The 21,553-nt window shown below is 48.9% G+C and overlaps 1 protein-coding gene and 1 pseudogene across 8 annotated transcripts in view; one reads left to right on the top strand and one right to left on the bottom strand.

Moving 5' to 3' along the window:
- Positions 1-21,553, top strand: part of NAV1 (neuron navigator 1) — a 247,991-nt gene that overhangs the window by 206,672 nt on the left and 19,766 nt on the right. For 5 of the 8 annotated variants that reach the window (XM_086694515.1, XM_086694516.1, XM_086694520.1 and 2 more), the window contains 12 exons: positions 6,802-6,940; positions 7,380-7,677; positions 8,779-9,472; positions 9,870-10,313; positions 10,914-10,955; positions 11,640-11,788; positions 13,634-13,804; positions 14,939-14,991; positions 15,769-15,792; positions 15,904-15,981; positions 18,903-18,986; positions 19,228-19,339. In XM_086694515.1, coding sequence (XP_086550641.1) covers positions 6,802-6,940; positions 7,380-7,677; positions 8,779-9,472; positions 9,870-10,313; positions 10,914-10,955; positions 11,640-11,788; positions 13,634-13,804; positions 14,939-14,991; positions 15,769-15,792; positions 15,904-15,981; positions 18,903-18,986; positions 19,228-19,339 — 2,288 coding nt within the window. The remainder of the gene's footprint in view (positions 1-6,801; positions 6,941-7,379; positions 7,678-8,778; positions 9,473-9,869; positions 10,314-10,913; positions 10,956-11,639; positions 11,789-13,633; positions 13,805-14,938; positions 14,992-15,768; positions 15,793-15,903; positions 15,982-18,902; positions 18,987-19,227; positions 19,340-21,553) is intronic. The other 3 variants (XM_086694517.1, XM_086694514.1, XM_086694518.1) reach the window with 3 other exon arrangements.
- Positions 221-5,532, bottom strand: LOC147572539 (uncharacterized; annotated as a pseudogene).

Raw genomic sequence — 21,553 nt, 5'->3', positions numbered from 1 at the left:
AATGAGAAAATGAATATCCTGCTGAGAAAAATCTTTCATTTACTGCTATAACCTGTTCCAGTACTTTAGAAATATCCCTTGACAAGAGTCATTTTCATCATCTTGTTTATATTTGACTTAATCTCTCATATGTTTATTCTGACTTATTTCCTCTTTTGTTCCGAGGGTAGATGAAAATGGTAAATAAGGTGTTATTATTCCTCTAATAACCTCCCCAGAATGAAAACTTGTATACCATGTAAAGTAAATGGTGTAAATGTAGAAGACAACATTTCTCTTTTATATCAGTTGCCTGTTGGTGATGGTTGTTTGGATTTATAAGTAGATTGGATCATAAACAGATATTAACTTCGCTGCATTGCTGCGTTTCTAGTGTGGTTAGACCTAGACCTCTTTTCCCCACCTGAGATCTATGTGAGAAACATTTAAAGAGAAATAGAAAGGAGATAGCAAAAGCCAGCTTCGACAGAGCAAAGAGAAATTATTTGTGCCAGACAACAGATGCAATAGCCCTCCCGGGCTCTAAGCCCTGCCCTCCTCTTTATTTATTGTTTTGGTGCCATTATTGTTTCTCCATGTTATCACCAGTGACCAGGCAGTTACTCTGTGGTAAATCTGGCTCGTTAGCTGATAGAGTCTGCAAACTCTTCTAAAGACTTTCTGTTCTCAGACCTTAGGCAGTCATGTTTCAGGGTGGACAGCGTCCATCCGGCCTCTTTTCTCCCAGGGTCTTGATTCTTCAAAAAAATCATCTAGATGGTTCCTTCTGGCTTTTCCTGATTTGGTGATGGAACTCTCCTCTCCTCACTGTACTTAAAGTCTACCCATCAGAACATGCAATTCAAAAGAGCAAACTCTGTTAAGTGTCATTTAGGGGCGTTTTGCTGCTGGTAGCATATTTCACAACTACCACAAGACTAAAATGATAATACAGGGTTTGGGGTTTCTTTTTTTTTTTCCTTTTCTTACTAATACATCATTTATTTGTTTTCCCTCTGTCAAACCCTGAGCCAACCCCAGGCTGCCTGGGGAGATATTAGAAAAGGAACATACAGGGCAGATAAGATATGGGAGAAAAACCTATGGAAAATGGAGATGGCTCCTTCCCATGGCGAAGAGGATGAGAAAGGCCGCCATCAGGCCAAAGAGCCCCTTGGCCTCCCAGAAGGCAAAGCCCAGAATGGCGTAAGAGAAGAGCTTTGGCTTCAGGGAGGGGTTCAATGATGAGGCTCCCAAACACAGTCCCAATTCCAGCCTCAGAGCCAGCCACCCCTACCACAGCAGCCCCAGCCCCAATGAACTTGGCTGCTGTGTCAATGTCCCTTGAAATGGTGCTGGGTCGGAAGCTGCGGCTGGGAATAAGTGAGGTCAGGGGACGTGGGGCTGCCAAGCTGCTGAGGCTCTCTATGTCAGTGTCTCCTGTGGTTTTAGCACCACTGCGGACAGTGATCCACTCAACAGCCAAGAGGTGCTCCTGCCCAAGAAGGGGGCGGAGGCAAACTTTGCGCAGGCGTAGGTTTTCAGGGCATGAGGGGCTGTGGAAGGAGAGCTGCTCCCAGTTCAGAGAAGACAGAGAGGGGCAGCGAGGGGGGTTCTTTTTTCCTTAAGTCTTAACACCAAAAGCACCATAAACAGGGAAAAGAAGAGATAATAGCCACAAAATTTGGGGAAGCTGGAAATGAGAAAGGCAAGTGTGAATGGATTTATCCGACTTAAAGCTGAGTCCTGAGCCAGTGATCGGAAAAGCTGCACAGCGATTGTGTTTGCACCCCAGAACCCTCAAAAAGCTTGGTAGTTGGTGAGCATCAGGTACCTTTAGTGGGGGAAGCGATGAAACTAAAAACAGGAGGATTGGTTTAAAACTTATATAAGAAACACTTAGACTCTGAGATCCTCTCCTCTGCTACTTCCAGAAAGGCAATAGCCCTTTCCCGCCAGGCAGGAGTTTGGAAGATTCATCTCTAGGGAACCTGACCAGCCTGAGAGAAGAAACTTACATGAACAAGTCCAATCACATCTCCCTGTACAGAAAGCATAACTGACAAGTCCTATCTATGTGCACAAAGCTTCCAAATAATTGTTTTAATTTTTTTTTTTAATTTTTAAAGTTTATTTATTTATTTTGAGAATGAGAGAGCACAACCAGGGAGGAGCAGAGAGAAAGAGAGAATCCCAAGCAGGCTCCACGCCATCAGCATAGAACCTGATGTGAGGCTCAAACTCCGGAACTGTAAAATCATGACCTGAGCAGGGATCGAGAGTCGGAGGCTTAACTGACTGCACCACCCAGTTGCCCCGATTTTTTTAATTAAAAAAAAATGTTTATTTATTTTGAAAGAGAGCACATGTACGTGCGTGTGAGCAGGGAAGGGACAGAGAGAATCCCAAGCAGGCTCCCGTGCTGTCAGCGTGATAGGCCATTTGGGGGGGGGGGGGGGGTTCAATCCCACGAACCATGAGATCATGACCTGAGCCAAAATCAAGAGTCAGACACTTAACTGACTGAGTCACCCAGGTGCCCCCCCCCCACCAAATTATTAATGAGTGTTCCATTCTTACCTATGAGCAAACAACCAAGGATCATCAGACAACTAAGAAGGGTCTGTAACCTGAAAGTCTCACCACTACAGACAGAAAGAAGCTACTTGGAACCAGACACTATACAAAGAGATTATAAACCTGCCCCTCTGAATAAATTGGTGAATGAATATCTTCGAGAGTTAAGAGAAGAGATTGCATCCTTGAAAGAAGGAATGATGTACTATTTTTAAAGTACTCTTAAAATTTTAAATATGATAGCAGAAAGGAACATTTTGATGGAGGAAACTGAACATAAAATTGAGGCCGCTGCCCCAAAAGTAGAGTTAAAAAATAAATATATATAGTGCTGGAAAATAAGAAAGAAAATCAAAGAGTATCAGCCTCAAAACGTATCATCTGAATAATAGACATTGTAGAAGAGAGAACTAAAAAAATGGAGAGGAGAAAGTCATCAAAGAAATAATTCACGCGGGGCGCCTGGGTGGCTCAGTCGGTTAAGCGTCCAACTTCGGCTCAGGTCATGATCTCACGGCTTGTGAGTTTGAGCCCCGCATAGGGCTCTGTGCTGACAGCTCAGAACCTGGAGCCTCTTCAGATTCTGTGTCTTTCTCTCTCTCTCTGCCCCTCCCCCGTCTCTCTCTGTCTCTCAAAAATAAATAGAAACATTAAAAAAAATTTAAGAAATAATTCATGAAAATTTCTGGATTATAAGGGCCCAGTAAGGTATCTAACTCAATGGATAAAAATCAGCCCACACCAAGGCATGTCATTAATGATATTTTAGAACACCAGGGAAGATGCTAAGCTTTCTAGAAAGAAATAGGTCACATATTAAGGACAAGGAATCAGAATGGCAGCAATAGAGGCCAGACAATGGAGCAGTGCCTTTAAATCCTTAGAGATTACTTTCAGTTTATTATTGTATGGCTACCCAAAATTTCACATGTAAAAATAGAATAAAGATACTTTATACTGTGTCAGATCTTACCAAGTTTGCTTCCCAAGCATCTATTGAAACCTACTAGAAGAGATATTTCATTAAAACAAGAAGGTAAACCAACTAGAGAAAGACTGACGTTCTAGCTTAAGAGCCTGGTAAAGAGAGCACTTGTGTGGCTCAGTCAGCTAAGCCACCTACTTCGGCTCAGGTCATAATCTCCAGGTTCTTGAGTTCAAGCCCCGTGTCAGGCTCTGTGCTGATAGCTCAGAGCTTGGAGCTTACTTTGGCTTCTGTGTCTCCTTCTCTCTCTGCCCTTCCCCCATTTGTGCTTGGTCTCTCTCTCTCAAAGATAAACATTTAAAAAAAGCAATAAAAAAATTTTTTTAAAAGAGCCTGGTAAAGAGAACCAGGATGATGAATTGTGGTCCCATAATGTCAGCTATTCAGCAGATCCAGAAAGCAAGCAGCTAGAAGACAGAAGCATAGGGATATTCTTTTTTTTTTTTTTTTTTAATGTTTATTTATTTTGAGAGGGAGGGAGAGAGAGAGACCATGAGCAGGAGAGGGGCAGAGAGAGAGAGAGAATCCCAAGCAGGCTCCACACCGTTAGCGCAGAGCCCGATGTGGGGCTCGATCCCATGAACTCTGAGATCGTGACCTGAGCCAAAGTTGGACGCTTAACCCACGGAGCCACCCAAGCGCCCCGCATAGGGATATTCTTTAATTTTTTTTTTTTAACATTTATTTATTATTGAAAGAGACACAGAGTATGAGCAGGGGAGGGGCCGAGAGATGGAGAGACACAGAATCTGAAGTAGGCTCCAGGCTCTGAGCTGTCAGCACAGAGTCCAACACGGGACTCGAACTCACCAACTGCAAGATCATGACCCGAGCCGAAGTCGGATGCTCAGCCGACTGAGCCACCCAGGCGCCCCTCGCATAGGGATATTCTTGAAGGAAGCACAACAGACTGTTAACAGTGGTTACTTTAAAAGTAAAAGTGAGGGCTACCTGGATGGCAGTTGGTTAAGCATCCAACTTGATTTCGACTCAGGTCATAATCTCACGGCTTGAGATTTAAGCCCTGCGTCCAGCTCTGTGCTGACATCACGGAGCCTGCTTGGGATTCTCCCTCTCTCTCTCTGCCCCTCCCCTCAAAATAAGTAAATAAACCTAAAGGAAAGGTCTGTGAATTGGGAGGAATGGGCAAGGAGGACTTGAACCCTCTCTGAGAAGATACACTCCCCGTCTTTATTTTTAATATTAAGCCTTTCCATAAATGTGGGGCAAAGGAGGGGTTTCTTTTAGACTGGTGGACCACAGCAGCCCTAGTCTTTTTGCAAGAGCCCTTCCGTAAGAATTTTCTCCACTCCAAGACCTTCATTACCAATAATTAATTTCAGACGGAAGGTTCAGTACTCCAGGCTTCCTCTGTCTTTGACCCAGGAGAACAGGCAGTGAATAGTTTGTTTGTTTGCTTGCCAGAGATCTTATCTTAACCCAGAAGAGCTGATAGGATCAGAAAGCCAGAACTGATCTTTCCTCCTCAGTATTCTTTCTCTACAAAATGGGGGCTGTGATACCTTAGCCCAAGACAAACGTGGGATTAATATATGTCACGAGTGGAGAAAAAAAGAGGTTGCTTGTTTTAATAATGGCTATATTTCATAGCAAGAAAATCGAAATCACTCTGTAGTGTGTTCTAATCCCCATTCTTTCTCTGCTCTTTCTCAATGTATTTGGATTAATCAGTACAGAGCAACCAAGCCAAATGTCCAAACCACCCACTTTCCTATTCCCAGCAAATAAATTAGAGGGAGGCCAGCTGAAATCTGGGCCAAGAACTTAGCTGACTTGTACGTCTGACTTTTGTTCCATGATCTGAAACTCAAACTAAAGCAAAAAGGAAAAATTTTCCAGATACCAGCCTCTTAGTCCTTCACACACGCAAAATTGATAAACAAACCTGTGAACACAGATGCAACGATTTGGAGAATGATCCCTATAGGCACAAACAGATGCTTTCCTACTGCAGTCTTCCTGAAGCCCATGTTCAGCTTTGGGCTCTAAAACTTGAGTGAAATCAGAGGGACTTTTTAGGATCCAGAAGGAAGTGGTGAAAGGCTTAGAAAACAGGACCTTTGAAGAAAGGTTGTAGGAGACAGATTTTGAACTCAGTAAATAATGTGTGATCAAGAAGAAGCTTGCGGGGCGTGGAGGGGGCTCCCTGGCTGGGTCAGTCGGCTGAGCTCCTGACTCTTGGTTTCAGCTCAGGTCACAATCTCACAGTTTTGTGAGTTTGAGTCTTGCATGGGGCTCTGTGCTGGCAGCGCGGAGCCTGCCTGGGATTCTCTCTCTCCTTCTCTCTCTGCCCTTCCCCTGCTCACGCTGTCTCTGTCTTTCTCGAAATAAATAAACTTAAAAAAAAAAAAAAAGCTTGGGAATAGCAAATAAGGAGAGAACAAAAGGAAGTTGGTAACAATGGTAGAGGACCCTATTTAGTTTACAGGGTAAGAATTAACTTTCTAACTGCAAAAGTTGTTAAACGCAGAAATGAACAGCTAAGGGAATGTTGTAGAATCCAAGTTCCAAAGAGATGAAGAAGCCTGTATTAGTTTCACTTAGTGTATGGACTAGGGTTCTTTATGGAAAGACATGGCAGATATGCAGATGTTCAACCACGGTCTCTCCCAGCTACCACAAATCTGATGTTCTGAGCAATTGCCAGAAAGATGAAACCGTTCGGCACAAATTTGGTGCTTCTGCTTGGCCACAGCACCTTAAGTGCGGCTCATTTATCAGCAGAGAGGTACATGCTGCTTAGAAGCAAAACCTGATCCCAGGATCCGGAAACCATATAAGCAGAGGAGCAGTGAGAAACGATAGGTCTAAGGGGTCCTGAAAAAGATAAATCTTTTTCTGGCCCTTGTTACCAGAAAAGAGAGGGAAAATACTTGGAGAACACGTCCAGAAGTGAACAAAGATATGGTTGTTATGAGATTGGAAGACGTCGACAGGGAGAGGAAATTGGTTTGTATAATTAGATTGATCTAAGAATTACCTTGTCGTCACAGTATACCTTTCTGTTAAGGAGATGTAACGTCTTCTTTTGCCAGATAAAGACAGAGTGCTTTCCTTTTATAAAAGAACATCGCCAAAGTATACTTCAAGTTACTGGCAAACCCAGGACTAACCTTCAAGCTTTCTCCTCTTGGCCAGTCTATATACTGGAATAGAGCCATTTCTCCCATCAATATGAAAAGTTTATTTCTTGCCTTGGCTTCTGTTTTAACTGCTAACCTTTATCTCCTGTCCCGCAGCTGGGATGAGAGCAGCTCCATCAGCAGTGGGCTCAGTGATGCCTCGGACAACCTCAGCTCAGAAGAGTTCAATGCCAGCTCCTCCCTCAACTCCCTCCCAACTACTCCCACTGCTTCTCGCAGGAACTCTACAATAGTGGTACGTGAGCTTACAAACACCTGGGCCACTGTGTCGAGATGAACCACAGGGCAGACGGCAATGCCTGGGTACACGTTCGCACACACACTCGCCCACCCCGTGGGATCTCTTCCTGTGTGCCTTTGGCCAAGTCCTTTTAGAGCTGGCCAAAGGAAACCTGAGGCTACCAAGCAGTCTTAGCTGTGGTCCTAGTAACACCTGTATTAGTGGCCACGCCTACTTGGAGTGATACATCTCTGTTCCAACCAGAGAAGAAAAAGAAGCCCTGAAAGACACAGGATGTCTTTTCTCTGGCACACGAGAGGCATAGGTCGAAACCCTGGGTTGACAACACTGTGGAACGAGCAGGGCCACCCAGCAACCAAAATAAATCCCGTCAGCCTCCTTGTTTCCATCCCCAAGACCCTCATGTCTCTGCTTTTTCTGTTCTCCTCTTCAGCTCCGCACAGACTCAGAGAAGCGCTCACTGGCAGAAAGCGGGCTGAGCTGGTTTAGTGAATCAGAGGAGAAGGCCCCCAAAAAACTGGAGTACGACAGTGGTAGCCTGAAGATGGAACCTGGGACTTCTAAGTGGCGGAGAGAGCGGCCCGAAAGCTGTGATGATTCATCCAAGGTTGGAGAACTGAAAAAGCCTGTCAGCCTGGGACACCCTGGTTCCCTGAAGAAGGGCAAGACCCCACCGGTGGCTGTCACTTCCCCCATCACTCACACAGCCCAGAGTGCCCTCAAAGTCGCAGGTGAGCCTGGAATAAAGGAAGGGACGAGGGCAAAGTCCTCTTTCTTTGGCTGCTCCTCTCCTTAAGGTCATTAACCCACAGGATGGTAGCAAACATCTACAGAGTGCTTTAACAACAGTCTTGTGAGGTAGGGAAGATAGGTATTACTATTTCCATTTTATGAATATAGAAATAAAAACAAAAAGGGGTTAAGTGGCAGAGCCAAAACCATACAGCTAATAAGAGGGAGAGGCAGGAGTATGTTATGTTCAGAGACTAGTTTGACCTGCCTTTAGATACTTCCCATTGGTTGGCTTTCTTTCCTCTCCCAAGACATTTGGCTGGCGTACTTCTTCACAAGGTACTTGCTTGGCCTCCCCGTGAGGTCCCAAGAAAACAAAAAATCAGAATTGCATTGCTCCCAAAGTTGGCCCCTTGGGTAACTTTTTGCCTTAATTGACACTTCCTTCCAGTCTCTACCTACCAGGAGGTGTGGCCATAATCTCGGCTGTTTGTGGCCCCTCCTTTTTGTCCTTCCTTGGCCAGTTGTTAGATGCACTTCTTTCTTAACCTTTGTGGTTGCCTCTGCCATTTTCACCAAAGTGGAATGTCCTACTGTAATGGGAGTGGGTCGTTTGGTTTTTTTTTTTAAGTTTTATTTATTTTGAGAGAGAGAGCACGCATGCACTCGTGTGAGCAAGCTGGGGAGGGGTAGAGAGAAAGGGAGAAAGAAAACCAAGCAGTCTCCACGCTGTCAGCACAGAGCCCAACACGGGGCTTGATCCCATGAACTGGGAGATCACGACCTGAGCCCAAATCAAGAGTCACACGCTTAATTGATTGAGCCACCCAGGCGCCCCTGCTGTATTTTCTAGAAGCAGAAAATAACAAAAAGCAAAACAAACAAATAAAAAAAACCCTGAGGCCGCTCCTACCCAGTCTCCTTCCTCTGGCGAGAAATTTCATCAGCCTACATGGTACCTGCTTACCAGTCTCTAAAATCCTATAGTACCTTGTCAATGTGTCCTTTTCCCGTGGAGGGCAAGAAAGGGATTTGCCGGGACATTGCCAAGGTATGGGCCAGTTTCAGCCACTCTTACCTCATTTCCCGCCCTCTTACAGGCAAACCGGAAGGCAAAGCTACGGACAAGGGTAAACTTGCAGTGAAGAACACCGGGCTACAGCGCTCCTCCTCTGACGCCGGCCGGGATCGCCTGAGTGATGCTAAGAAGCCTCCCTCGGGCATTGCTCGCCCCTCCACTTCGGGATCTTTTGGCTACAAGAAGCCTCCTCCTGCCACAGGCACAGCCACTGTCATGCAGACCGGGGGTTCGGCCACTCTCAGTAAAATCCAGAAGTCCTCAGGCATCCCTGTCAAGCCCGTGAATGGACGCAAGACCAGCCTAGATGTGTCCAACAGCGCAGAGCCCGGATTCCTGGCTCCTGGCGCCCGTTCCAACATCCAGTACCGAAGCCTGCCCCGGCCAGCCAAGTCCAGTTCCATGAGCGTGACCGGTGGGCGGGGCGGACCTCGCCCTGTTAGCAGCAGCATTGACCCCAGCCTTCTTAGCACCAAGCAGGGGGGCCTTACACCCTCCAGACTGAAGGAGCCTTCCAAGGTGGCCAGTGGGCGGACCACTCCAGCCCCTGTCAATCAGACCGATAGGGAAAAGGAGAAAGCCAAAGCCAAGGCGGTGGCCTTGGACTCAGACAACATCTCCCTGAAGAGCATTGGCTCCCCAGAGAGTACTCCGAAGAACCAAGCCAGCCACCCCCCAGCCACCAAGTTGGCAGAACTGCCACCAACCCCTCTCAGGTACCCAAACTGGGCAGCTTCTTCCTCGTCCCTCTGCTCTTTCTTTGACACATGCCTGTACTCCTTAGACCAAGTGAGGCCTGGCCTACCTACCCACTGTCGCCTCTGGACCTTTGCCTGGCTCTTTCCCCTCCACTCCCCTGTATGCCAAGTTCCTTCTCCCTCTTTCAAAACTCACCTCGTTTATCCTATTCCCTGACCAACCCTTAACCTATCTTCAGCACTCGGACGAGTGGGTTTTCTGGGTTTCCTTACACGTATCTTTGTATGTAAATCCATCCGTGTGTAAACCCACCTGTGTCTCCCACGTGCATGTGCTGTCCCCCTCATGAAGACCGCCTCTTGCTTCTGTCACTCTGTTATTCTGAAAACTTTATTTAATTTTCGCTTCCCTCAGGGCCACAGCTAAGAGCTTTGTCAAGCCACCCTCCCTAGCCAACCTAGACAAGGTCAACTCCAACAGTCTGGATCTGCCATCGTCGAGTGAGGCCCACGCTTCAAAGGTCCCAGATCTGCATCCTACAAGCTCAGCGACCGGGAGCCCTCTCCCTTCTTGCTTCACCCCTAGTCCAGCACCCATTCTCAATATTAACTCAGCCAGCTTCTCCCAGGGCCTGGAGCTAATGAGTGGTTTCAGTGTCCCCAAAGAGACCCGCATGTACCCCAAACTCTCAGGCCTGCACAGGAGCATGGAGTCCCTCCAGATGCCAATGAGCCTGCCCAGTGCCTTCCCCAGCAGTACCCCTGTTCCCACCCCCCCGGCCCCCCCTGCTGCACCCCCAGAGGAAGAGACGGAAGAGCTGACCTGGAGTGGAAGCCCCAGAACTGGGCAATTGGACAGGTAGGTGGATAGAGAGACACAACTGAACCTGGGTCTGTCCCTATGGCTCTGGCTCATTTCGCCATTAGTAACACCGTCCTGTATTTGATTGCCGGGCTGTGACTTTGAAAATTTTTTCACGTACAGTAAGTAATTTCATGTGCTTCACAACACCTCCAGGAGATACGTGGGAGTTCCAAATTACTGTGCTGATAAATTATTATTATTATCACTATGATAATTGTACACTGGGGACACTAGTGCACAGACATTAAGTGGCTTTTCCAAGATTTCACAAGTAGTTTAACCTGTCATCCAAAGCTTTTGCTTTTTAGGCCAGACTGATGTCTATTATATCACACCTTAATGTGACCTTTTAGGTAGCTAACCACATCCTGATTCCTGAGCAGACAAAAACACTTCGTATTTCAAGTGAATTTCTCAAGTTGTAAGCACAGAGGAAGACTGCAACTGTCTTATTTTGTTTATAGAGATAAAGGGGTTTGCAGTTTGATGTCCTGTGTTAGGTGTTGCATCCTGTAAACCTGTGGTCCCAAATTCTAGTTTCTAAGATGGACCCACATGCCTCTCTCTCTCTCTCTCTCTCTTTTTTCTGCACAGCAATCAGCGGGATCGGAACACTCTTCCCAAGAAAGGGCTCAGGTAACCCTTAAATGTGTTTTTCCTTCCCTCTATCTGCGGATCCTGGTCTTTGGGAAAAACTGTAACTTGACCCGTCCTGAGTCCCGGTCATGAATTTAGTGTCCCTTTTAGCCAAGTTCTTTGTATGTGGTGCCTGTGCGAATGCCTCCTCGAGCCCTACCCAAGCTTAGTATTATGTGTGAGTCAACTTTATAGCCAGAGTTCTTTTTTGGTGACAGAGAGGAAGCAGGTTGGCACATGGGAATCCTACCTACCCTGACCTGTCCCGGCCTGTGCTGTCCCCAGTCCTGACTAAACTTCCTCTCTGTAATTTTCCTCCCTCAAAGTAAACCGGTGGGAGGACAGGCCGCCTCTGGGGTCGCTGAGATGGGGAAGAGCAGGACACCCCGGTCCTCCACCAATTCTGCAGCCCTGAGTCCTTCAGCTAGGTGACTCCTGCTCTGTGGAAGCCCACGTATGGAGTCGTAAAGCTCTGTCCTGAGCTCCTGGGAAGAGGCTGTCACGCCCCCTCCATCATTTCAGTCCCCACCTCAGGATGTCACCTCGTCTGTTGCTCCCTCACTCCTTAGGCAGTTCTGTCTGCTCCCCCTTTCCCTTGTCCTGCGTCCAGAACCTCCACACCAGCCAAACCTCTGATATCACTTTGTGGTTGCCTGGGCTGAGTTCTTCTGCTCCGTCCTACAGGTACCAGCTTCAGTCCCAGGAGGACACCAAGGAGAGGCGACACTCCCATACCATTGGTGGGCTGCCCGAAGCCGACGACCAGTCAGAGCTGCCTTCTCCCCCTGCACTCTCCATGTCCTTGAGTGCAAAGGGCCAGCTTACCAACATAGGTCAGTGTTTCCGGTCACTCACTGTGGCATGGGATGAAGCAGGGGTCACCCTGCAGTGTGAGGCAAGGCAGCTGGACTTTAGGGTTCGTCTCGTATTTGACTCCCACCGCACTGGGTGGCTTCGTGGTGCCTCAGTTTATCCGTCCAAAATCAGATTGAAGGCAAAGTGCTCCAAGATCCTTAAACTGAAAAGTTGCCCCTGGGCACAAGCTGTAAGGGTCCTTGTAGCATCAGAGAGTCTGAATGATGGCGTGGAAAAGCCACAGACCGAGGCCCGGAGATCAAACTAGTGCAAGAAGCAGACAGTCGTTGCCAGAAAGGAGCTGCCACACTCGGGGCTGCGATACTAAAATGCTGGGCTGGTGGAGAAGAAGGAAGGGACAGTTGTTTGATTGCAAACGATGGAATCTGCCTCCAGACTCAGAAAAGTGCAGGCTCCCCGGCTGCTGTGGCTGATCCAGGACCATCCTAGCCCTGAAGGCAGAGCTGGTGGAGACACGTCCTGGCTACACCCTTTCTAAAGCCTAAGGAGAAAGGAAAGCTAGGAAAGAAGGAAGAGACTGCTGATTCAGAGGCAGGGACGCAAAGAAGCTTCAGGTGGAGGCCTGGCCACGGCACAGGAGCTCACCAGCCCTGGCTCTGGGAAGCAGCATGCCGTGATTGGCTCAGTGGGAACCCCTTTAGAACGAGCCCGGGACAGGCTTGTCGTTTGCCGTGTCTTTCTAAGTCCACCTCCTGTCTCAGCTGAGTGAAGGAAAGCAGTAAGGGAAAATGAGGACCTGGAACATGCCTGTGGGATGGCTGCGGGCAATTTGAGGAAAAACTAGGAATTAAGATCATTTTGCCTACAGGAGGGAATGATTCCTAAGGCAGGGTCATCTGGTTACCGAAGGGCCATTAAATGGAGGACGGGGCCAGCTTGTTCTCCATCTCCACTGAGGACCAAAGAAGAGGAAATGCGTTAGCGCTGCAGGATGAAGGGGCTGGGCTAAACCGTGATCGCCTTACGTATTCGAGAGGGCCGAGAGAGGTGCGAAATCTTCCGCACAGGTCTTTATGGAGAGACTAGACATCCACCTGCCTGTGTGGAGGCAAAAGAGTAGCCAAGGGGAGGTGCATGTGGGAGTGAACCCTGGGAGGCTGTAACCCCAACACGGGAGGGACAGAGGGGAGCAGGTCCTGCAATCGGCAGGGATTCAGCGGAGCCCAGCTTCAAAGCAGATTCTAGGAGACTTACCTGAGCTCCATCCATCTGACCTTCCAGCCGGATGCTGGGCAGAGAGGGCTGTGTTTCTCGCTGCGTCAGAACCGACCAGTGGCCTGGGACGACGCGGCTTGTGGGGAGAGTCTGGCTCCCTCCCATAATGCCGAGCCCATCGGAGCCCATGGCCTGGCCCCCTTCTCTAGCTGCCTCTTTGTCATCATTCAGATCTGAGTCTTGGCCCGAATTCTTAGTCCTCCCAAGCTGCCAGGTGTATTTTACGGAACCACGACATCCCATTTTCATCGGCACTTTCAAGTGATGTGAAGGTTTCAGAAAAGCGACAGTTCCCAGGCAGGGCTGAGGGAAGGTCTTTAAAATAGGAAACGCTGTTCTCCCTTTATTCCTGACAGCAGGGTCCTTCTCCGTTAGGGCTCGATCTCCCCAGGAGAGACCCCACCCCTAACCCCCAGCTGCCTGCACACTCCCACTGCCCCACCTCGCCCTTCCTCTCCTGCCCTCTCACCATTTGCCTCCCATGCTCCTGGTGCTCCATTTCCCAAGGGACCCAGAGAGCTGATGACCCTGCCTCTTCTCCTGCCCTCCCCCTCCCTCCCCTGTCCCCCTCCCCTCTGTCCTTCCAGTGAGTCCCACTGCGGCCACCACGCCAAGAATCACCCGCTCCAACAGCATCCCCACCCACGAGGCGGCCTTCGAGCTGTACAGCGGCTCCCAAATGGGGAGCACCCTGTCCCTGGCCGAGAGACCCAAGGGGATGATTCGGTCAGGATCCTTCCGAGACCCCACGGACGACGGTGAGACTTCATGCCAGCGCGGTTCACGCTCATTCCAGCTCTGCTGGGCCCCCTCACCTGCCACCACCTCCACTACCACCACCACACACACGTACATGATTCACAGAACATCGAGTTCGGGCCATTTCAGTTCTTTCTTCCCATCCCTTTGAAGGGTCTGGGGGCCCAGAAACCTTGGGTGGCACCGTCTGGCGCTGGGGCTTTGGGATGGAGCATTTGCCATTGGGGCTGGGGGCGGGAAATGGAGCGTGGAAGGGTTACATGGTACCCCTCGGAGCGCTCGGAAAACTGCAGCTCCTACCCTCCTCGTTCCCCCAGTGGTGTTTCCTCCCCCACAGTCTCTCAGAGTATGTGACAAGATCAAGGGGCATAATGGTAGCTCTTAAATCCCGAGGAAGAACTCGGCATCTCATTCCTCTTTCAAGAATGTTCCACGGGGCGCCTGGGTGGCTCAGTCGGCTGAGCGTCCGACTCTTCATCTCAGCTCAGGTCTTGATCTCAGGGTCGTGAGTTCAAGCCCCGCGTTGGGCTCTGCGCTGGGCGGGCGTGAAGTCTACTTAAAAAAAAAAAAAAAGTTCCAAAGTTTAGCTTCAAGGAGGGCCCTGTGGTTGTTTGTGATGATCTGGGTGTGCATGGTCAGAGCCTGGAAGATGGGGCTTTACCAGAGAGCAGACTTCCGGTTGTTATTTGCAGGACGCTCAGCCTGGAGGCATCCTTGCAGAAGCTGCTGTAGTTGTGTCAGTAGGGCTATTGAATCATCAGAACGAGTATTTTACACTTCAGTACGGTTTTGATCTGAACGGTCCGGTCCCCAGAGCTGAGAAGATAAGATGACGCCTATCCACGAATATCTCCTTTCCCTCTCCCTGAACCCTCGTGCCCCTCGGAGCAGGTTGAGCAAGGGCCCGCCATCCCCAGGCTGCCAGAAAAATGTAGCCCAAGGGAGGAGGCTAGCTCTGCTCAGGACCTCGCCTCCTCAGCAGACACCTGCTTGCTCTGGGCTGTTGTCATAACCAACCTGTTTGCTACAGATGCCCTCCAGAGTCAGAATCCAAACTCCTGCCTTAGGGCTCTGCCCTGAAACCCCTTATCCCTGGAGCCCTCTGTTAACTCTGTGTTCTGCTTCTCTTTCAGTTCACGGCTCAGTGCTGTCCCTGGCCTCCAGTGCCTCCTCCACTTACTCCTCAGTAAGAGCGTTACTTCTCTTCCTCCCTCATCCCCTGTCTCCTACCATTGCTCTGCTCCCTAGGACCTGTGTTGGGTGGGTAACTAGTCGAGGGGGGGGTGGGGGGGGGCAGGGCACTGCTACCTATTCATTATGCCTTATGGATCTGGGGTAGGTCGGGGGAGGCGCCTGGAGCTCAGAGCGCTTGGTTGTGCATCGGTTCCTCAGTGGTCTCTATGGCCTCACAACCAATTCCTGAGCAACTCTGGTGCCTTTTGTTCCCCTCCTTTGAAAAATCGATAGTCCCCTTATGATAGAGCCCATTCTGTGCCAGGGTTAAGTGAGAAGCATCCGTGGCAAGGTGGGAGGGGGAGGTTTATAGGACTCCAGGATCCTCACAGCATACAGAATTTACCAGATGTTTACTGTGGGGGATTGGGCACACTGCATTTTGCTGTGAGGTGTAACTCGGGCCTTACATTTATTTTGCCCCTAATTCTTCACTCCCTCAAGTTAGTGGCAGTAGCCTTCAGATCAACCTGAGTTTCATTTCCTAGCCTTCTTGGCAATGACAAAGTTGGCTAGAGATGAGCTCCAGAGAAATCTTTTATGTGAACCCAAGTATAGGGTCTCAGCTCACCTCGTGAGGGGCCAGGGCCAAGAAACGGAGTTTCAGCCTCTTCGCACCTCTGAGTCACACTTCTTCAGGTTCTCTGCCCTGCCACTGGGGCCTGGCTTCTTCACCTCCATAGTAACCACCTCCTTCTCTCTTTTCTCTCCTTCTGTGCTCCTTCTTCAGGCTGAAGAAAGGATGCAATCTGAGGTAGGGTGCAAAGCCTTTGTCTCGGCTTGTTAACACCTCTGCACCCCATTTTGCTTCCAGATCTCCGACTTCTTCTGCCACCATAAGTTTGTATTTCTCTCCCTTTCACAGCAAATCCGAAAGCTTCGCAGGGAACTGGAATCGTCCCAGGAAAAAGTGGCCACCCTGACGTCTCAACTCTCTGCCAATGTGAGTGCCATAAAGTAGGGGAAGACCCAGGCAGGTATTTTGACTGTAAGTCAGATAAGTTCAGCCAAAGGAGGGGAATTCTCTCATAAGGTATCCCCTGGGCTTAGATTCCAAGGGAGCGGGTCCCGTTCATAGCCGTACAACAGAGGATTTGGCGACTGGCCTTCCCTTTCTCAGAGTCTCAATTTTTATAAAGAACTGTTTTTGCCCCCACTGTAATTAATAGGTATGGATATGTTCGTGCCCAGTGGTCTTTGAACTCCTTAGAGAGAGAAAGGATTATCAGTGGTTCTGCATGGAGGTGGGAACAACCTTGCCATTGGCCATGGACAGAAATAGTTATGTATTATAGAACCCTTGGTACTCTTTTGCTGCTGCCCTGGGGTATGTTCGTGTTTTTGTTCACACCGCATAACCGGGCGGGCACAGAACTGGCAGTTAGCATTCTGTCTGGTGAGCATGGCACCACTTAGAAACACAGTTCTCGTTCTAGTCCAGCTGCTACACTCGCAACTGCCTTTTCTTAGCAGTCTCCTTGGGCAGGTGGCACAAATGACCTGAGCTCTAGGTTGGGAGCCAGGATTCTTTGTCTCTGCCCTCAGCGTGCCCTCAGTCCATCCAAGAAGAATGAGTTTCTTTCTTTCTTTAAGCCTTGGTTTTTCTACCCTGTGAGATGGGGGGAAATGAAGCCACCTCCTCTCCCTAGGCTGTGGTAGTTTCTCCCCTGTGACCAAGTTGCAAACAGAGAACATAAGAGCCATTTTCCCCCAAAGCTGTAAACAACAGCTGAGCCGGATTTGCAGGAGCCTTCCAAGTGTTCACACAAAAGTAACCATGTCTGCAATTTCCGCAGTAGTTTCTGGGGTTTTTTCTTGTCCCTTCCTCTCTGGGGAACCCAGCTGTCAGGCCTGAGGTCTTCCTTGGGATCAGGTAGAAGACTCTCTACCAAGATTTTGCATGTTTCCATCCCGTTTCAGCAGCCGTTCCCTCACCACGCTCATTATTCTCTTTATCCTCTTTTCCCAAACCTTCAGCTAATAAGTTGTACCCTCGCTAGTCTGTTTGAAGCCCATATCAAGCACCGTTTTCCACTCTTGGGGACCCATAAGAATTACAATTCAAGCAAGAACCATCGCTTCCTTCCCATATGCCCCACCCACCATGGCCAGTGGCCTGGGTCACGTCCTGCACACCCCAGGAAATTCACATCTGGGAGATGCTGGGGGAAGAGGCGCCAGGGAGGCAGAGAACATTAGTGTGTCTGATTCATTTACACTGAATCTGTCAGCCATCATGCTGTCAAGGCTGGGTGAAAGCCAAGAAAATGAATTTAGGAGGTGATTTTTCTTCGAACAGGAAGTTCCCTTTGGCTAAGAGAGAACAAATAGCCAGACGTGACAGGTTCTGAATTTGAGAGGCAGATTTCTGTCGAGGGTCGGAATCCCGTCCTCAAGCAGGAGACAGTGATGCCAGGACTCTGCAGGATCCCTTGATTCCTGATTGAGCTTTTGTTGTGTTCCCTGTAACTTCCCAGCGGCCCACGCTGAGGACACACCCTAGACAGGGAAGGGCTGCAAGGCATTTCTACTTCTCCCAAGTGCCCGCCTCTCTCTGGCACCACTGCTTACCCTTCAGGTCTTATAGGCACCCTGGTGAGGTTGAGGGTTAGGGAAGGTCCAGAGGAGGGAGAAGTTGTATAGGAGACGAGAGGAAAGCCCATCCAGAGCAAAGGGCCCAATGCGCCAAGACAGCACACAGGAAGCTGACAGTTCCTGGGGTTTCCCACAAGTAGATGTCTGGGGACTCCAAGCAGTCTGTTCACAGGGATGTGGAGAAGTGAGCAAGAGGCAACCTGGGGCCACGAAAACAGGAGGCACCGCTGTTTGGTACAGTAGGTGAAAGCCAACGGCTCAGGGTCGTGACATAGGTCTGCCACGGAGCCCAGCCCTAGATAGATTCAGAGTACATGCGTGTGAAAGAGGCAGGTCACACAGGCCCAAAGGGATTGCCTCCAGCCACTGTCAAATGAGAGTAGCCTCCAGGCATGTTTCAAGGGTAATAGGTATGAACTAGAGTTGGCCCAACAGGGGGAGAGAATCATTGGCTCACAGGTAGTGACAGGTGTCACAGACATACATCCTAGAGCTTTGGATGAAGGACTTGCCCAAAATATGCCTGCCACTTCTGCCTAGGGTCACTGACTTGGTCAGATACCCTCCAGTGATGGCTGTTCCTCCATTCCTAGCCCCCTGCTTCATTTCCTGCACCTTTCTCAAAGGCTGGAGGGCTAGCTCCTGCTCCTAGTGGCCTTAGCTCCACCCTCCCCAGCCAGCCTCCTCCTCATGAAATCCACCTGACATCTAGTGGCCAAACTGTGGAATACCCCTGAAGCTTCCTGAGCTCCTCCTCTCCAGCCCTGCAAAGACAGCCCGAAGAAACCAGGAACTAGGAGACGCAGGATGGAGTTAAGAACAGAGGGCACTTGAGAGCAGAGGTGGAAAGAAGCACCAGTGTATGCTGGGAGGTGATTTAGACCCATGGGGGCCAGTCCGCCAGACAACGGAAGAGTTAAACCAAGATAATAGGAATGTCCCAGAAGAGCGAGGGACAGTCCCACCTCTGGTGATGGTACCAGGACCCAAGTCTCCTAGAGCCTCCAGAAACCTGCCCTACCCTGATGCTCTCTGTGCCACGTCATCATTCAAGAAGTTGGTCCCCACCGGGAAAGCTCTTCAGGCCAGAAAGGTGTTTGAATTCCACCTTGCCTGCTCAGGGAAATCGATGTTTAAAAATCACCAAAAGGTTTGTCAGCCATGGTCAGTGCTGAGACACAGAATATCAGCTCCAACTACTTCCCATAATAGGCTCTTCTTTTCCCAAGCCTCAGGCAACGTAGGAACCTCCTGACATGTTTATTTCAGGCTAACCTAGTGGCAGCTTTCGAGCAGAGCCTAGTGAATATGACATCCCGTCTCCGACACCTGGCAGAGACAGCAGAGGAGAAGGTAAGGGAGCTGGGAGTTCTGGCATCCAGGCGAAGGCTAACCTCACCCCCTCTCTCCCGAGCACCAGGTTCTCCCTCCCTTCCCGCCACCCTGAGTTCTCACCCTGCCCCTCAGCACAACTGCCCCCGTCCCCTGCCTTCTCTATCAAGTCTGCTGGAATTCCAGTGCCTCGCCTGTTGCCTGGCGCACAGTAGGCGCTCCTAATCCCAACGAATGACACTATTGTCATATCTTCTCCTAGGACACCGAGCTGCTGGATTTACGAGAAACCATCGACTTTCTGAAGAAAAAGAACTCTGAAGCACAGGCAGTCATTCAGGGAGCCCTCAGTGCCTCAGAAACCACACCCAAAGGTAGGACATCCAGCCTCAGGTTGAAGGGGAACAGGAATGGGGTTATTGGAAATTTTTACCTATGCCTATAATATGCCGGGTCCCATATCAAGTTTTTAGAAGGTGCCGGCCCTTTGATGACTTTCAGTGTGATGCTCTGGACTGGTCAGAGCCAGGGGCATGATCCTACCATCCCTGGGGATGAGGGAGAATTGAGCAGACCTGCAATCCCCATGGGTCTTCCCCCAAACCTTTAGGACAGAGCCCAAGAGCCTTCAAAGACAACCATTAAAAGAGCACTTTATTCTTAAGAAACCAAAGGTAAATCCAGGGGCACCTGGGTGGCTCAGTCAGTTGAGCGTCTGACTTCGGCTCAGGTCATGATCTCACAGTTCGTGAGTTCAAGCTCCGCATCGGGCTTGTTGCTGTCAGCACGGAGCCCACTCTGGATCCTCCCTCTCCCTGTCTCCCTCCCTCTCCCCTGCTTGCGCTCTCTCAAAAATAAACAAAACATTAAAAAAAAAAAAAAAACAGAAAAGAAACTAAAAGTATCTTACCATATGATCCAGCAGTCACACTCCTTGGTATTTACCCAGAGGAGCTGAAATTTTATGTCTTCCCAAAAGCCTGAATGTTTATAGCAGCTTTATTCATAATTGCCAAGACTCGGAAGCAACTGAGATGTCCTTCAGTAGGTGAACAGATGAATGAACTGTGCTGTAACCAGTCAATGAAACATTACTCAGCATTAAAAAGAAATGAGCTATCAAGCTATGAAAAGATACAGAGCAGTGTCAAACGCACGTTACTAAGTGGAAAAAGCCGATGAGAAAAGGCTGCGTGCTGCATGACTCCAACTCTGTGACATTCTGGAAAAGACTAGGCTATGGAGACTGTGAAACGATCGGTGATTGCTCAGGGGGCAGGCAGGGGTGAATAAGCGGAGCACAGAGGATTTTTAGGGCAGCAAAAGTACTCTGGATGATACTATAACGGTGACTACCTGTAAATGTATTTGTTCAAACCCGTAGAATGTATAACCTCAAGAGTGAACCCTCATGTCAGCTGTGGACTCTGCTGATAATGATGTGTCCGTGCAGACTCATCAGTTGTAACAAATGCATCTGTCTGGTGGGGGAGGCTGAGAGTGGGGGAGGCTACGCATGTGTGGGGGATGGGGTGATATGGAAAAGCCCTGCCCCTTCCTTTCAATTTTGCTGTGAACCTAAAACTGCTCTACAAAATGAAGCCCCCAAAATGAGCACTTTAATAAGGGAAGGGAAGCAACAATAATATAAAAGCAAGGAGGGGGACAAAACATAAGAGACTCTTAAATATAGAGAACAAACTGAGGGTTCCTGGAGGGGTTTGGGTTGGGGGGTGTGGGCTGAATGGGCAAGGGGCATTAAGGAGGACACTTGTCGGGATGAGCACTGGGTGTTATATGTAGAGGACGAATCACTGGAATCTACTCCTGAAATCATTATTGTGCTATATGCTAACTAACTTGGATGTACATTTTAAAAAATAAATTTAAAAAAGTTAGCACTTTACCTTTTTATATACACACACATATATATTCTTATTTGATCCTCCTTTCTGTTCTCCAAAGGTGATGCAGTCTACTCTTCAAATGAGACAAAGATCACATGGGTTACATGGGGCTCAAATGACAAGTTAGCCTTGGCATTTAACAACCAAACAGTCAAGTTTGCTAGAGGAAGTCAAGATGAGTAGTGGTCTGATGCCCCCAAATCCTGCAATCTCTGACTCCAGAAGGGCTTCCAGGGTACTTGGATGGTCCTCTAACTTGTTTTCCTTTTTATTCCACTATCAGTGGTCCCCAACTTCTTTTTTTTAATGTTTATTTATTTTTACTTTGAGAGAGACAGAAAGAACGTGAGTGAGAGAGAGGGAGAGAGAGAATCCCAAGCAGGCTCCATGCTGTCAGCACAGAGCCCGATGTGGGGCTCGATCTCACAAATCTGAGATCATGACCTGAACTGAAATCAAGAGTAAGACACTCAACGGACTGAGACACCCAGGCGTCCCAGTGATCCCCAACTTCTGTCAGTGTTCTCCAGCCCCTTATTCCACCATTGACCTGCCTCACTCTGAACATAGACTCTGCCTCCTCCTTACTCAAGAAAATAAAACATTTTCAAGTAAGAACTCCATGGACTCTTCCCCCACTCCATCAATTTATATTCATCGAATCCTTACTTATTTTTCTCC

The sequence above is a fragment of the Puma concolor genome, chromosome E4 (assembly GCF_028749965.1).
Source record: "Puma concolor isolate L17-30 chromosome E4, mPumCon1.1.hap2, whole genome shotgun sequence".
In the NCBI taxonomy this organism is placed as follows: Eukaryota; Metazoa; Chordata; class Mammalia; order Carnivora; family Felidae; genus Puma; species Puma concolor.
Note: the sequence above shows the minus strand (reverse complement) of the source record. Positions and strands in the feature narration are given on the sequence as shown.